Raw genomic sequence first — 16,709 nt, forward strand, 5'->3', positions numbered from 1 at the left:
GATGCCCACAATAAAAAAACAGATAGAGAGCTTTGATCATAAAACTAAACATTTAAATATAATCTTAACCCTCTGGAGTCTGGGCTGTTTTTGGGGCCCTTGAGATGTTCTGACATTCCCTGACATTTGTGCTTTTTTCAGTTGCTTATAAACATATTAATGGCAAAGGTGTTAATTCACTCTATAAAGCACAAACAGGGCTACAATAATATGTGAGCCACGTGAATGTACATGTTTTCATTTTTGAGAGAATAATGTTTATGCATGGATATTGAAAAAACTAAAAACTAAAATTTCTGAAATAAGGCCTCAAAACACATAGTAAATATGTGTCAATAAGACTTTTGACTAATGGATGTCCTCGCCTATAATTTTTTCTTCAAAATTTTGTGAAAATAGTCTTGCTTTATTGTTCACATAAAGCCATACATTGATTTAAATTGATGTAAAACAGGTTTTGCTTGGAAAGCCAATATGCGAGGGGGCGTGAACGAGGAGTGGTTTACACCTGAAATTACAATGTCCCATCCCACTCTGCATAATTAGCCATTCACACAGGTGTGAAACTGGCTGAGCCACAATGCAAGGACAAAGGATCTTTTGAGGAAGACTTATATTGACCATTTAAGATTTTGCTTACATTTATCTTGTAAATATGTTTTGCTATTTTATTAAAAAGGTTACAATTACAACAATAATTAGCCTTCAATTTCAACAATATTTCAAGTGTACTCTTTCTTTGTAAAAAAAAAAAAAAAAAAAGATTATAGGCCTACATTTTATCTATGTATTCATTACAGCTAACATCTTAATTGATGACTTTATTTTTGACAAAAATAGTAGGCTATTTTATATATAGAAATTGCTAAACAAAAGCTTATTTGACGAGGCAGTATATTCTACAGTAAAAACTGTACCCAAATCTACTAAACAAAATGTTGTCTTTCGTATTTCGCCTGAATGTAACGTTGTTTTCATGAAATATTAGGGCATATAAATGTTAATTTGCAGTTTACGTTGCTTATACAAATAGCCTACATTTTATTTCAACATATTTCAGTCGATTTTTACCCATCTCAGTATAGCAATACGGTTTGCTAAAAAAATCATCATTCGTTGACGATAGCAGGGGTTAAAGTGAAAAAAAATCCTGAGCCTGAAAATTTTTTGGGAGGCGCGGGTGGGGGTGGGGGGGGGGTTGCGGTGCGGTGCCTTGGGCTTCATTGGCACCATTTATTTTCAAGCATGTTAATGGCATATTTTTATGAATAAAGACCAGTATCACTGATATAGCTACTTATGTCTCTTTGTCCAAAATTTGAAACATTTATTAGGCTTAAAAAAATATAACAACTTTTAATTTAAGTAAACTTAAAACAATCATCACTTAAACCCATAATAAATGTAATATTTACCTGTACCTTACCTGTCTAACCAATGTGAATATAGAAATTGAATACGTTTATAAAACAGTCCGCACTGCATAAATTATAAATGAAAAATAGATTAATCCTTAAGCGTTTGGCGGTTAGTAATTTTCTCTGTCCCCATTGTTCTTTGGTTAACTTTACTAACAGAGAGAATTGCTGTCACTTACCAGCCGCTGCTGACAGGATCTCACGCATCTCATTCTCTACTCTTTACGAACTATTTAAGATTGTATTTAACTCATTTTACTGTTCTTGTGAAGATACTCGACAAAACTGACATTTTGACATAGCCTAAATGTGTGTGTTATGGTTCGTACAAGCGCGAAAGGGAACTCGATGGCGCGCTGTCGACTGCGAATGCGATACTGGCGCGCGTCTTTCTGTGTGTGTGTGTGTGTGTGTGTGTGTGTGTGTGTGTCAGGAGGACATTCATTCACTGACAGCGCTCTTTTGTCTTCTCGCGCATTGATAGTTTAAAACATTTGCGTGAAGGAGAGCATGATCATATAACCCAAAGGATGACAGAAAGAACAGACGCTGCGATAAATATTTTAATACGTTAAAGCTGGACAAATTAATCGCATGCGTTTACTTTGACAGCACTAACGTTAGGCTACTTGTTGTACATTGCTGACAGAAAATGCTGCGGTTTAAAGTGGACTCGTTTTCATGGTAGGCCTACACAGAATGTGTTTTTTTTTTTGTAAGCTACACAGAATATTTAATTAAATATTCAAATGAAAAATTTAGCCAAGTCTGAAGTTACCAAGGAGCAGCATATGTTAACGTTAGCTCAGTTATCAACAGGTGTAGACAGAAAAGATGATTATCCTGACCTGAGCTAATTTACTGAACCAACTCACACCTCTCCTTTCTTTCTTTTCATCCATGATGACATTAAAGTCACGTACCGTTACCTGTTGTTTCTGGCGTTTCATCGCTGTCTGTGCTGCAACCGCTAAGTTACTCGCTCATTAGAACATTCAGTGAGCTATTTTACACAGGCTCGGTCCTGCTCCGAGTCCTCCGTGTCAATGACGGCGTGCGGTTAAACATCATAACAAACGAATTTGAGTGGGGGTGGGGAGGACAACGGGATTTTGGAAAGTGTCCCCATAGGAAATTACGCCCGTGCAGGAGGACATCATCCAAAGCTTCATGAACTAGCGCTCCTTTCCCCCACAACGTTAACGTGACGTATAAACCTCAATCACACTGTGTTGCCAGGCCCCGCCCTGCTCTGCTTCTGATAGGCTTGTAACGTTAGTAGAGCTGCGTTTCTTTCATATGATTGGTAGGTGAAATCAATTGACTCGAAAATATTAAACCGCATGCAAGATTCAAATTTATTTATTTTTCTTCCTCACGGCCGCACGCCGGAGATCCGGCACGGTGCCGGAATACTTTAAGCCCTGCGATAGGCTTTTGACTCGCGATCTTTGCAGTAGGCTAGTGAACGCACCGGATAAATGCACATTTATTAGGCTATAGTTTTTTTGTTTTGGATGGTTTTGTTTAGAAACAGCTTTCTGTAAATATATTTCACATTTTTTAGACATGTGAGGCGAGTAGGCTCATGATTCATGATGATCTCCAGTTCAAGCATGTTGTGATTGCCTATAGGCCTATTTACTTTAAATCCAGGAAATTTGTTAATGAAAAAATTATTAAAATTAAGATACAATTGATACAAAACGAAATTCGTTTTAAAGAAAGGATTTGTACTTTCTGTTTTGAGGTCTCTGTGAAAGTTTTAGAGCGCTCGCGTCCATAATCGAGGTCACGTAATATTGTTTTTTGCCAGCTGTGGTAAACAGCGCGCATCTATGCCGTTCATTCATTCATAAAGGGAAACCCGAGAAGGGAAAACTTACTAGTATTCCTCAGCTCGTATTCCTCGTATTCCCCATTATTCCTCACAGCGCTGTGTTGTAAACAAGTAATGTTCTGAATAAACTTGTGTTTTGGTTGTCTCTCGAGCTAATACAGGGGGCGTTCACAGGATTGCGCGGATTACCTCAGCCATTTGCGTTTGAATAGCACGCGCTCTCAGTGGGCGGAGTCACATTACATTTGAATTAGCTCTAATGAGGTCGACTGGAATCGCTCTCTTTTAATACAGATTTCACAAGATGAGAATATTTGTTTTTTATATAAATTACTTCATTAAAAAGAAGAGAATTCAAGGTTCATGCCTGTGTGTCTGAATGCCTGTTTGACTGAGTATTCACTGAGCTACAGCTCATTTTGCGACGCGTTTTAGAATGGACTACACGGACACAGAGAAGGCAGAACTCGCTTCGTGTTTATTTTTCTTCATTTGGCAAAAAGCACAACACTTTGTTTTTATTGTGAGTATACACAAAAATAATACACATTTAACAGAATCGATTGATGTATGAAACTTGTTTTGTAAAATCAAATTCAAAAGAGAATTTCGGGTCTCAATCAACTCATAAGGAAAAAAATCGAGCAGATCACGCCGGCGTGATCTCCGACCTCTGAGGGTTAAGAAATATTATTAGGAGATATACTGATATTTATATGCATTTTATGTAGGGCTGCACAATATCTCGAAATTATCGAAATATCACAAATGTATATATGTAGGTTATATAATTTGAAATATATTTTAACCATTTAAGTTTATTTTACTCACTTTAAGCATTATCATATCGCATTATTTAATGAGTCATCGCATTTTTCTTCAATATCGTGCAGCCCTAATTTTAAGCAAGTAATCTGCTATACTCTCATAAACATCTCACTGAACGGTATTACAAACTAACAGTATTTCATCTTATTTTTTGGCAATATAAATATCAGAAACTGCACTAAATTGCATATTTTTGCTAACTTTGTGCATCTGAATAAAACTGGTGTTTCCCCCCCCCCCCCCCACTGAGATCCATATTCTCATCATAATATCATACTATATATGAGCCATAAAAGCCTGATGTATCCAATATGATACTCAACAAAAACTCATATGCACAATGTTATTTATAAAAAAGAAGATTTTTCTGACAATTTTTTCACATCATCTTTTGGGTTGCATGTAAAAAATAACATCATTCAGAACAGAACTGCTGGATTTGATTGTTAATATTCCTAATACAATAACAGTTTCCCCCCCTACATGACTTAACTTTTTTATCTCACCTCTTTATACTTCTCTGCAAACTTGCCAATCTTCTCAATCATCTCCGCTACAAAGATCACATCCACCTTGTCAGAGAAGTTGGGCGCCTCTGCAGTGTACGCCAACAGCTGCTGCGCTGTCTGAACCGCATTGGTCAGATTCAGAGGCATCTGATATTCAAGAAAGGCAAAAAATGAGCACATACAGAAAAGAATCAAATACATCAGACTAAAAAAGGTGTATGATGAAAGTTAAACACAGAATACTGTATTGCACAGTTACAGTCACCTACCTGGTTGATGATATAAAGCACACGCGTGACATCTTTCATATATTCACAGCGCGAGTAGTCGTCTTCTGCCCATTGTCCACCCCGGTCACATCGCCTCCATGCGCGTCGATCTTCGGCCGAGCTGCCCGAATAAATGCCAGCTCCGGTCACCTGCCGTTTACAGGGTAAGTATGCCGTAATGCCAGCCAGTGTACGAGGCCATCTGCATACAGACAAAAACACATGCAAAATCTCCTTAAGATTAATGCGCAAGAAAGGAAGTACCAAGAACACCACTTGTCTGTGGTATTGCATAGAAATAAATGGCCTTAAATGGGAGTACATTTGTTTGAAGTGGTTAAAATATGCAATAAGTAAAAAATAATAATAATAATAATAATAGGTGAACAGTCTGATGGTTTTTGCTTGCACACTAATACAGGTTTCACTTAGATCTACAACCACAAGAGTGCAGCGAAGAGCTAAAATATTTTTTTAGACATTTGTTTTGATACTATGTCAGCAATGGATACATGTGATTCAATTGAATTAACTATTTTTATGAAAGAAATTATTATTTTATTCAGCATTAAATTGATCAAGAGTGACTATATCTACTTTTTTTTTTTTAAATGATTCTAATTAAACTATTTTATTTATCAAAGAAAAAGAAAAAACGCATCACTGTTTCCACAAAAATATGAAACAGTTTCAACATTGATAGTAAGAAGCAAAGATTCTTGAGCACCAAATCAGCATATTAGAATGATTTCTGAAAGATCATGTGACACTGAAGACTGGAATAATGATGCTGAAAATTCAGCGTTGCATCACAATAATAAATGACATTTTACAATATATTCAAATAGAAAACAATTATCTTAAATTGTAATATTTCACAACATTCCTGTTTTTACTGTATTTTTTTTTATCAAATAAATGCACCCTTGGCGAACAGAAGAGACTTCTTTCAAAAACACTAAAAAGTCTTACCAACCCCAATATTTTAAGAGGTAATGTAAATCTGATCAGGTGTTCGCAAGACTCACCTATACTCCCCCTTGTTGTTTGACACCCGATCTGGCAAGCAGTACTTGGCAGAACTCTCCAAAACCACAATGTGGACTGTCCTAGTGTTGTTTCCTCGACTGGTGCGCACACGACACTCCCAGTTCCCAGTGAACCCAGGCTGGATGTTGGAAATGGTCAAGGCGCTGTGTGAGAACAAATCAAACAAGAACTTGTTGCTCCAGGACAATAGGTTTAGCATAACAGACTTTAGTATTCCAGTGTTACTGTCAACTAAAACTGAAATAGTAACACTTTACAAAAAAGGTTCTGGCAGTTTCCAGCACAATGCTGGTAGATCAAGTTTATATTTCAGGTATATGTATCGCCATGCTCCAAGGCAAACATTGCTCATAGTGTGATTCATGTGTATCTAGTGTGCAGAAATGGCATTTTGCAGTCGGTATTGGGTTTGGGTGTCTCCATGGCTGGTTTCTATTACCTGGCTATTAAAGAGCAATTCTGCACCATGCTTTTCTCTATGTAGATGCCTTGAGTGGCATCAGGTTCCACCATCTTCCCATCCTGATACCACAGAACCTGCATGTCCTCATCCACGAAAGAGGCCATGCACTGAAACGGCAGGCTGTCGCCCTGGAAGACAATCTGATGTTGAGATGGAGTCATCTGGAAGGAGGGAAGCTCTAGAGGAGCGTCTAAAATAGAGAATGGAGAAAAACAAAGAGAGAGAAAAGGAAAAAATACACAGTGGTCAGCCACAGATAATTGCTTTTTGCGAAAGTTGACATTAATGAGAGATTTGGGAGCAGTTTTATTGTAGTTCTTGCACAAGCTATGGTTAGAAAGTCCAAAATAAACATAAATGGGAGGCCTGAACCAAGGCTGAAGATCTTTTATAACAGGATTACTTTGCTTTTGGTGTAGGAGAGTGTGTTAGTAAAAGAACAGAAAATCATTGGTTTTGGGACATTTGATTAAATTATTAGCAACAGTGTAATTTTTCTTTATCAGCTTATCTTAGAATACAGATAAGGTACCTAATGTGCAATATGTCAAAGGTCATGAAAAGCTGACTTCATGCAGCACAACGTCATTAAAATATAACAAAATAAGGCACTTAAGGAGGGATGCACTTAACCTACATTGTTAGCAGTGCTGTTATTCATAACTAAACCTAAAACTATTTAAAATTGTTGAAAACCTTTAATTGAAATAAAGCTAAAACTTTAAATATATATAAAAAAATAAAAAATGGGTGAAAACCCTAAATGAAAATCAGAAACGTTACCTTTCCAACTAACTATACAAACACAAAGTATAAACAAATGTACATACACAACCAGCAAATTACAAATATTAATAAACACTAATAGTATATTAATAACAATAAAATAACACTGATAGCTAGGACAAATCTTAATAATTTAATATATTTAAATAAATTACTTGTTATTAATAAATGCATTTACATTTAAATAAATAAAAAATATATACATATCTATCTATCTATCTATCTATCTATCTATCTATCTATCTATCTATCTATCTATCTATCTATCTATCTATCTATCTATCTATCTATCTATCTATCTATCTATCTATCTATCAAAATTTAAATATTTGTTTGAGGGTTAGAAAACATCATTAGTTCAGTATAAATACAACAGAAATCGGTGTAACGTCTCCAACATGACAAAACAAATGTTGAAGTGTATTCTTACCACAGGTGAGCGTTTCAGGCCTGAGCGAGGTTATTAGCTGACCCTGTAGGGAGCGAGGGAACGAGCAGTGAGTTTCCTTCACCCCTACCGCCTTATCTTTGATCCAGACCACCAACCATTGCAGGTTACAGTCACACAGAAGATATGGGCTGTCAAACTCCCTAAGAATGTATACAGCATGTTCAGAAATTATTGTAAAAACTACATCAGAGCCAAACATCTTTAGATAATATCATAAGAACATTCCTTTCTACAGAGTGTGGGTCAACAAATGCATTACATTTAGACTGGGGTCTGAGTTTAAGTTAATGAATATGAAGTTTGTGAACAAGCACTAATAAGCTGCAATTTTAACATGTGCAAATTATGCAAAGTACAACAAAACACTTACAGTATTTTCAGAGAGCCAAGGCTGTCGAAGATCCCTTGAGAAAGTGAAGAAAACTTGTTCTCCGAAAGGTTACTACAACGGAAATGGGGCGGTAATTAGCAAATATACCATCCTAAAGAAACTGATGTTACCATCATAAGTCATAGTTGTTTTAGATTGAGATTTCTGAGAAACACTGTTGAAATCAACCCAAACAAACAAAAAAATAAGCAAAGATGACAAAAAGAAAAACAAGCTCCAGACAAACAATGACACTCAAAACTGTCCTGTTACTACAGCTAACATTACAACAACAGAATATCTTGGTTCTGTGAAACATAGCAAAACCAATATTACTCGCATATGGAGCAGAAACAACCTCTGCGTCTGTTTTCATGCCTTTTCGCTTTGGTCTTTTGGTCGCTTTTCTAATATTAATGCGGGTCCTAAAGCTCTTGCCTGATCATAATCCTTAGGGATGCAACGAAATTAAAATTCTTGGCCGAAGCCGAAGCCAAATAATAATGAAACGCTTGGTCGAAGGCCGAATACCGAACGCGGTGTTTCGCATTTTTTTTCATCAAAAAGTGCATTGAAAAGTGCAACAAATGTGGATGAACCCACAACAAATTAAACAAAACACAAGAGGGTTATTGCTCCTGGGGGTGGGGATTCTGAGAGAGAACCATCTAACTGAGAGAGAACCAACCAACTGTTGGGCGGTTGAACTTGTCCTCTGTCTTGCAAATGGGTTATTCTCTTGGAGGATCTCATCGAACATGTCAGACAGCGAGACGGTGCGTGGCTCATCTGTAGTACGAGCCGGTTTTCTCTCTGCGCTGTTTTCATCTCCTGCGCTGTGCATCACTTGGCCATCTCCATCACCTACCGGCTTTCCCAAATCCAACTTGGCCTGGATCATTTCTCCACACCGCCGACATGTTTGCTGCATTTATAAAGCGCACGCCTCTCACTCTACGCTGGTAACTATTTGAGCGCATCATCAAAAACGTCATTGTTCGGCAAAATTTATTAGATATTTTTACTTATTCGGCCGAACAACGAAAGTGCTTTTTTTGCTCACTCTCTCCTCGCCCATCATGAGTGGACACGCCCCTTACACACCCTTAGCACCTTTAAAGGGATAGTTCACCCAAAAATGAAAAATTTGCCCATGATTTACTCACCCTGAAGCCATCCTAAGTGTATATGACATTCTTCTTTCAGACGAATACAATCGGAGTCATATTAAAAATTTCCTGGCTCTTCCTAGCTCTATAATGTGAGTCAATGGGTATATTTTTTGGAAGTCCATCAAAGCCTATCCATCCCTGATAAAAGTGCTCGAAACGACTCCGGGGGGTTAATAAAGGCCTTCTGAAGTGAAGCGATTCATTCGTGTAAGAAAAATATCCGTATTTAAAACTTTATCGACTAAAGTAACTAGCTTCCGGCAGACGGCCGAACCCAAGTCGACTTAAGCCAAAAGAGTAACACTTGAAATTGACGCACAACATAATGACGAACGCGGTTGCCCAGCCCTGTTTGTTTAAACCGCGAGAGGCGTCAAAGCTTACGCTACTTGCGCTTCAGGGTGAGTAAATCAAGGGTAAATCAAATTTTTTTATTTTTGGGTGAACTATCCCTTTAAGTTAGCCTGACGTCTTCATATTCAGATTCTAGTCAGAATGTGAGTCTGATACTGCTCCATTGGGTTGTGATTACGAGGCGTGTTTCAACCGAACCAGGAAAGAAAAAGCCTCTGCACTCAATTGGATAGACCTACAACCAATCAGAGCAATGGAGTAAGTGACGCATGTTCTTCATTCATCTTTCCGATCGACAAATGACTTTATCGCGGTTCTCTGTTCCTCTTTTAAAATGAATGCGCTGTCGTTGATATCATCTATAACAGACGCGATGGCGGAATCTACACATCTCAATTCTCCAGTGGCAGCCATCTTTGTAAACGAATTCAACCCAAGCGCTCTTTGGTGACGTGGATGATTATGTTACTGTTGATCATCTGTCCATCATCGTATAAAGCCCACCCTGACAATTTGATTGGTCTGAACAGCTCTGGTTCGAGCATAGTTGCTCCACAACGGATCAAGTCCAGACCGAACTTCCCTGGCTTGGCTGGCACCAAGGCTACCTTTAAGTATCTTGAATGATGAATAAAATGGAATATTGTTACAACTATTATTATGATTGCAACATTGCAACAGAGTCTGTGAAGATTGTGCTAAATTATTTAAATATCTAATGAACAACACTTTCTGATGTGACAAAGGTCATATCTGCTGTTTAAAAAAAAAAAAAAAAAAAAAAAAAAAAACTTAACTGTAATAATAGTCCAATTCATGCAAGTGGGATCCATTAACATGTTAAACTAAAAAGCCTCATTACAAACAGTTTTTTTTTTCCTGTATACCCTTGACATCACATCTGTTTGGGATGAAATCTGTTCAGTGCTTCAACTGCTGTCTTAATTGAAATGACTGGATAAATTATAATCTTCACCTTCACCTGGTGAAGACGATGCTCACTGTTACACCTGCAGCTGTCGCTACACCCATGGGAAGTCAACGTTAACACGCTCATCTAACAACATCTGTTAGGAGTTTCAGAATTCTGTGAAGGGTAATTAGGCTAATGAATCTCAGCCAAACACCACCAATGACATTTGCGTTCTCATCACAATCTAATAAAAATATCTGCATATAAACAGACTGTAGATGGATAGATGGACAGACAGATAAATGGATAAACACGTTAAATTCGCATTATGAGATGGATTATACACGGATGAGCCAAAACATTATGACCCCCTGCCTAATATGCTGTTGATCCTCCGTGTGCTACCAAAACAGTGCCAACTCACCAAAGCATGTACTCTGCAAGACCCCTAAAGGTGTCCTGTGGTATCTGGCACCAAGACGTTAGCAACAGTTCCTTCAAATCCTGTAAAGTTGTGAGGTGGAGCCAACATGGATCAGAATTGTTGGACCAGAACATCCTACAGGTGCTCAATCAAGATTGAGATCTGGGGAATTTGGAGGTCAGGGCAACACCTTGAACTCTTCATCATGCTCCTCAAACACATAAGTGCAGTGTGCCAGAGTGATTTATCCTCCTGAAAGTGACCACTTTCACCAGGGAAGACATCATCATGAAGGGGTGTACCTGGCTGTCTACGTGATGTAAAGGAAAATGGTACTCACTGGACCAAACAACCTTCTTCCAATGCTCCAAGGACCAGTTCCGACACTCCTGGGCTCATTTGTTGGTGCTTTTGACGGTGGTCAGGGGTCATCATAGGCACTCTGATTGGTCTGAGGCTATGCAGCCCCATACATAGAGTGCAATTTTGTGTGACTTGTGCCACAGTAGACCTTCTTTTGGCTAGGACCAGACGGGATAGCCTTCGTTACCCTAGTGCATCAATGAGCCCTGGGCGCCCAACACGCCGTCGCCGGTTTGTGGTTTGTCCCTCCTTGGACCACTGTTGGTAAATTCTCACCACTGCTGACTAGGAGCAACCCACAATCCTTGCTGTTTCAATGATACTCTGACACTGACAAGGGCCAAATTGTTATGGCCAGATGACTAAGTCGCTCAGATCTTTATTCCAGCCCATTTGTGCTGCATCCAACACGTTGATTATGAAAACTGACTTACCATCTAATATACTCAATATTTAATATGTGGCCTTGATAGGAAATTATCAAAAATGTCTGCTTCTGTGGCCAAAATGTTTTGGCTCAGTGTATTATATATTAAAGGGGGTGAAATGTGTATTAGATTAATTTTACACTAAAAGCATGTGACCATGAATAACCCATATTTCTATTAAATTTAATTCATTTAATTAAATATAATTATATTGATTTAAGTTTGAAAACAATTTCTTTAGGTTCAGAGTAGTAACAAAAACATGACTTACAGTTTAACAAGGTTTGTGAGACCTTTAAACACATCCACATGGAGGCAGCCGATCAGATTTTTGGACAAGTCTCTGCAAGGTACAAAAGATAGGAGAAAGTGTTGTTTGGTAACTTGTAAAGGCAATATTATTTATAATTTCTTACCTGGGTTTGTGAAAACATAAAACATTTTACAACATCATTTTAATTGAAACATCAAATACATACAACCACATACAATTTGCAACATCAAGTATTTTTATTCTCTGAATACCTATTGTAGCTGTAAATGAGTGTTTTTTCCCATTGATTGATACGCACACAATAATATTTTTACATTTAGAAATTGGCACAGAATTTTTTATTTTTTTTTTTAGCTCTAAATGACTCCATAACTGATCCCATCAGTTCCACACTGGTCTTGATCAGTGTTATTTTAGTATTTAGTTTATATAACATTACAGTATTATATGCATAATTATTATATATTATTAAAGTGTGATATATCTTGAATTAGCTTGTATTTTTGTTACTAATTACATTTTTAGTAATTTTATGTGGTTCTGTAATTTAAATATTTCTATTTATTTATTTCAGATGTTTTTTGAATAATGAAAACAATTTTTAATAGTTTTAGCTTACAATAACACTGATCTTGGAGTGAAAGAGCATTCATACAGCCTCATAACTGCTTTTAATAAAGCAAAACATAAAACATACACTTCTAAAAACATAAAATATTCACCTCACCAAACACCAATTAGGAAATGATCTCATCCTGCTAGTGCCTATATGTATACAATATTGACAGCCAAACTACCATTACATCCCAGACAAAACATAACCAATAAATGTCAATCTAGCAGTCGTCCCAGTCTTCGTACACGACACAACATGTTTTTGGCAAAGGTCTCTAAACCCCATCTAATCACTCACTTTAATGTCAAGCCACATTTTTCAGACATACAAGCATGAGACATAAAAAAAACTATAGCACTTTGATTTATCCAAGCTTCCTGTCAACATCAAAAAGCACATCAATATGTGATGGGGTCCTGTGTACAATTGAGAAGTTGCACAGTTAACATTGCAGAATGATAATAGAAAGATTAGGCATAAATCTTAGTATGAAATATATGTAATATTATTAAATATAACAGATAATATTACATGTTTCTTTTTAAAGAATAATTCTTGATATCTGTTCTTTGTTCAGTTATGAATATATATTTTTTTACAGTTTAATAAAAATGATGACAAAAATGTCTTTTAAGAGAATACTTTTAGATATCATCTCACACAATATTTAGTTTTTAAGATAATAATGAATACATTTTCTAATTAGCATCAGCCATTTCTTTTTAAAGTTCAGGACACTTTTCTTCTCTGAAGCTGGCAAAGTAACTAGGGTTATAAAACTGTGAAAATTCATCTTGAACACTCTCTCAAAAGTTCGGAAGACAGCTATTCTTTTTCAGGAGAGCTGCATACTTCTCCATTCAGCCAGCCAAAGAGCAGTTTATATTGGCAAGAAGTGAGTCATATTACACAGCCACGCCATACACACAAACCCTCTGAGTGTGTGTCTAAAGAACGTATATAGCCGAACACTCACCACATGTACATACTTCACTCTGCACAAAACAAGGAACAAACTCTCCTTTCTTTCTCCAAGTCTCTCAACACACACACACACACACACACACACACACACACACACACACACACACACACACACACACACACACACACACACACACACACACACACAGGCTACAAGAAGATAGCATCAGTCATGCTGTGCAGAGTGCTGTCTGGACATTGTCCATCTGGAGTGAAGAACTGCAGAAAGATGAAGTCTTATTTCCGTGGTTACACACACCCAACAGTGAAACTGTTTTTACTCGAATCAGAGCATTTCTGCAAGAGAGGTGTCAATCAGATTTATTTTAGTATCACTGAGATACTATTATCGTTTTTATTAATATTCTGAATTTGTTTATTTTTATATGTTTCAATGTTTTCATTTGAATTTTAGTTCAAGTTATACAAATTTTGTCGTGTTTTTGTAAATGAAAAGTTATCTTGGCAACTAGCTAAAAAAATTCAAATAAATATAAAAATGAATAAAAAAAGTGGTGTTAATCAATAGAAAAATGTACTCGATTAATAATTTTTTTCTGTGATTAATCACGATTAATCGCAATTAAAAACACTTTTATGCTTTTATAGGTTTATATTTAGTTTATATATTTTATAATGTAATAATTGCACAGTTAATCTCCAAATTAATGTAGAGACAACATAAAGATAGTATATTATAAATACTTGTTTATTGGCATCTTTTTATGAATGATGGTCAGTATCACTGATACTAATACAGCTCTTGATGTCTAGATAAAAATGATTTATAATTATAATTCTTTCTTTTTTTTAAGCAGAGGCTCTTTCTTTCTTTGAGGTTCTTTCTTTTTATATTTTGCATGTTCAGATATTCATACAACTAAATATTCTGGGAACCATGAAAATTGTGAAAATGGTCAAAAATGCTGGTGGTGGCTGGCAACTATTTTTTTTTAAATGCTGACGGGGAAAGGGTTCAAAATAATTCATTCGGATTCATTAAACATTTTAAATAGACTGCGGCAGTTAACATTTGTCAGAGTAAATTACATGTTATTTTGTCTGTTCAGAAACGTGGGAGAATCGTGATCTCTATTTCAATAAAAAAAAAAAATCATGAATCTCAATTTATCCAGAATCGTGCAGCTCTATAGCACTGGTTTTCAGAGAAACAAGTATGTGAACTTGGCATGTTTTCTAAATATAACATACTATGGTATTTTTATGCTTTAGTACAGTAAAAAAAAAAAAAAAAAAAAAAAAAAAGTACATTCTGTACATACAGCACCTTTAAAGTTGATTTGATTTCAAGTAACAAATATGTTTTTTTACGGTGTTGGTTTTTGCCAACTACAATAACCCTGTTGTCATCAACACATTTTACACTCTAGAAAGACAGAATGATACTTACAGTCGTTTGAGGGCGAAAAGTCCATAAAAAGCTCCTGGTTCAATATGTGTGATTATGTTGTTCTTTATGTCCCTGCGAAGATAAAACAGTTTTAGGCAGTGAACGTTATCAAACACTTAAAAAAAAAAAGAAAAAGGCCTTTAGTTAATTTCAAACATGAGCTAAACTGAGCCAACCCAACCCTATAATAACAGGTTATTCAAAACTCAGAAAACATGCCAGTGGGTATAACACTCAAACCTTTTGATGCTTGACGTGCCGTAGCCATCAAGCCATAAGTCAATGCACACCCCTTAATAAGTCTCTCTTATTTGGCAGTGTAACATAACATGAGGATTGGATTTGGAACCTCTTCAAACGTAATAATTCAATATGCAAAATGAATCCATTTAGGTAATTCAATAATATCCTGATGTACTGCACTATATTATGCATCAATTATAGGAATTGACTGTAAACGACCACTGTACAATGGCTATAGCAGAAACTGACTGACGTCTAGTGCTTAAAGGCTCATTAAGTGCCTTGAGACATCCAGCATTATGCAATGCGTTGACGCAATTTCCACTGAAACAGGAAGATAGGGCGGGACATATCAAACAGCTCCTCCCCCTTTTTTAAATAGCCAAACGTGTTTTGATTCGGCCAATCAGCTGTTGAGCTCATCAAAGCCGCATTTGACAGCCACAGTCTAATAGATTCCTGCTTCTAATGAAGAGTCTAACCGTTTCTCCTCCCAATCTGCTCCATCGCTTTAAAATATAGCATTCTGTGTAGAATTCAAATGTATCCGATACCTTTGGTGGTCTGCACAGACTCGCGCATATGATCTGTGGTATTGTGTCTCTGGACCGGAGCAGACTGTGTGCACGCAGTGGCGGTTTGCTTAACACCACATTCGCCCCAATGGAAAGCATATTTACACCGTCTGAATCGTTCTATATCCCCTATATAGTGCATTATGTGTCATTCACCATGTAGAAAATAGTAATTGTGTGAACAAGTGACCGATTTCAACCGCAGCTTCAGTGTTTATTTATAGTACCGGGGGCGGGACGCTTCAGATTTTCGGGAGCATTTGATTTGACAGAAAATCTGATAAGAAGATGAAATGCAGAGTGATGTCATCAAAATCCTTTGTCTATATTGGCAGAAGTGAGAAACTAAGTTTTGAACACTTGTATCTAATAAATGCGAGTTTTTGAACATGCACATTCATACTAAAAGCCAAAAAAACTAAATTTTGATTTCATGGGGACTTTAAACTAGTGCCATCAGCAGCACCACTGACCGAACATTAAATGAGTGAGCGTGCAACAATTCCAGAATCCGACAAAGGGCGGGTAAGTTCAAAGGCTACCGTCACTGATACCAGAGCCCACACCTGCGCTAGTCAGCCAGCAATGTTCAAAACATCATCACAGAGTTCCTGCGTCAAAGGCGGACTAACCATGCAAGCCTCTTTGATGTCGTGCCATTTGTGGTTTGAGAGTGGAATAGAGGAGCACACAACACACAATACGGCAAGAAAGAGAAGGTAGACTAAGGTCATATCAATGTTTATAAGATTTCTGGAAGAAGAACAACATTTAAAAATGTATCACGATTTCTACCAAAATATTAAGCAGCACAACTGTTTTCAACATTGATAATAGAGGTGGGGGAAAATCAATTTACATTCTTACAATCTTCTACCAGTTCAAATCAAACCACAAAGCATTTGTTAATAAAGGGATGCTGTCAGAACAAAGGCAGTGGCAGTCAACTGTGAGAGCAGTGAAACACC

At 36.8% G+C, this 16,709-nt stretch overlaps 1 protein-coding gene across 1 annotated transcript in view; it reads right to left on the reverse strand.

Annotated features, from left to right (window-relative positions):
* The window catches only part of adgra3 (adhesion G protein-coupled receptor A3), a 50,406-nt gene that overhangs the window by 15,446 nt on the left and 18,251 nt on the right, over nucleotides 1–16,709 (reverse strand). Inside the window, exons 3-10 of the mRNA XM_081359286.1 lie at nucleotides 14,924–14,995; nucleotides 11,910–11,981; nucleotides 7,985–8,056; nucleotides 7,594–7,754; nucleotides 6,354–6,567; nucleotides 5,893–6,057; nucleotides 4,865–5,066; nucleotides 4,593–4,742 (exon numbers count right to left, since the gene is read on the reverse strand). Of these exons, the coding sequence (XP_081215412.1) occupies nucleotides 4,593–4,742; nucleotides 4,865–5,066; nucleotides 5,893–6,057; nucleotides 6,354–6,567; nucleotides 7,594–7,754; nucleotides 7,985–8,056; nucleotides 11,910–11,981; nucleotides 14,924–14,995 (1,108 nt within the window). The remainder of the gene's footprint in view (nucleotides 1–4,592; nucleotides 4,743–4,864; nucleotides 5,067–5,892; nucleotides 6,058–6,353; nucleotides 6,568–7,593; nucleotides 7,755–7,984; nucleotides 8,057–11,909; nucleotides 11,982–14,923; nucleotides 14,996–16,709) is intronic.

The sequence above is a fragment of the Scardinius erythrophthalmus genome (assembly GCF_964197995.2).
Source record: "Scardinius erythrophthalmus genome assembly, chromosome: 2".
NCBI classification, from domain to species: domain Eukaryota; kingdom Metazoa; phylum Chordata; class Actinopteri; order Cypriniformes; family Leuciscidae; genus Scardinius; species Scardinius erythrophthalmus.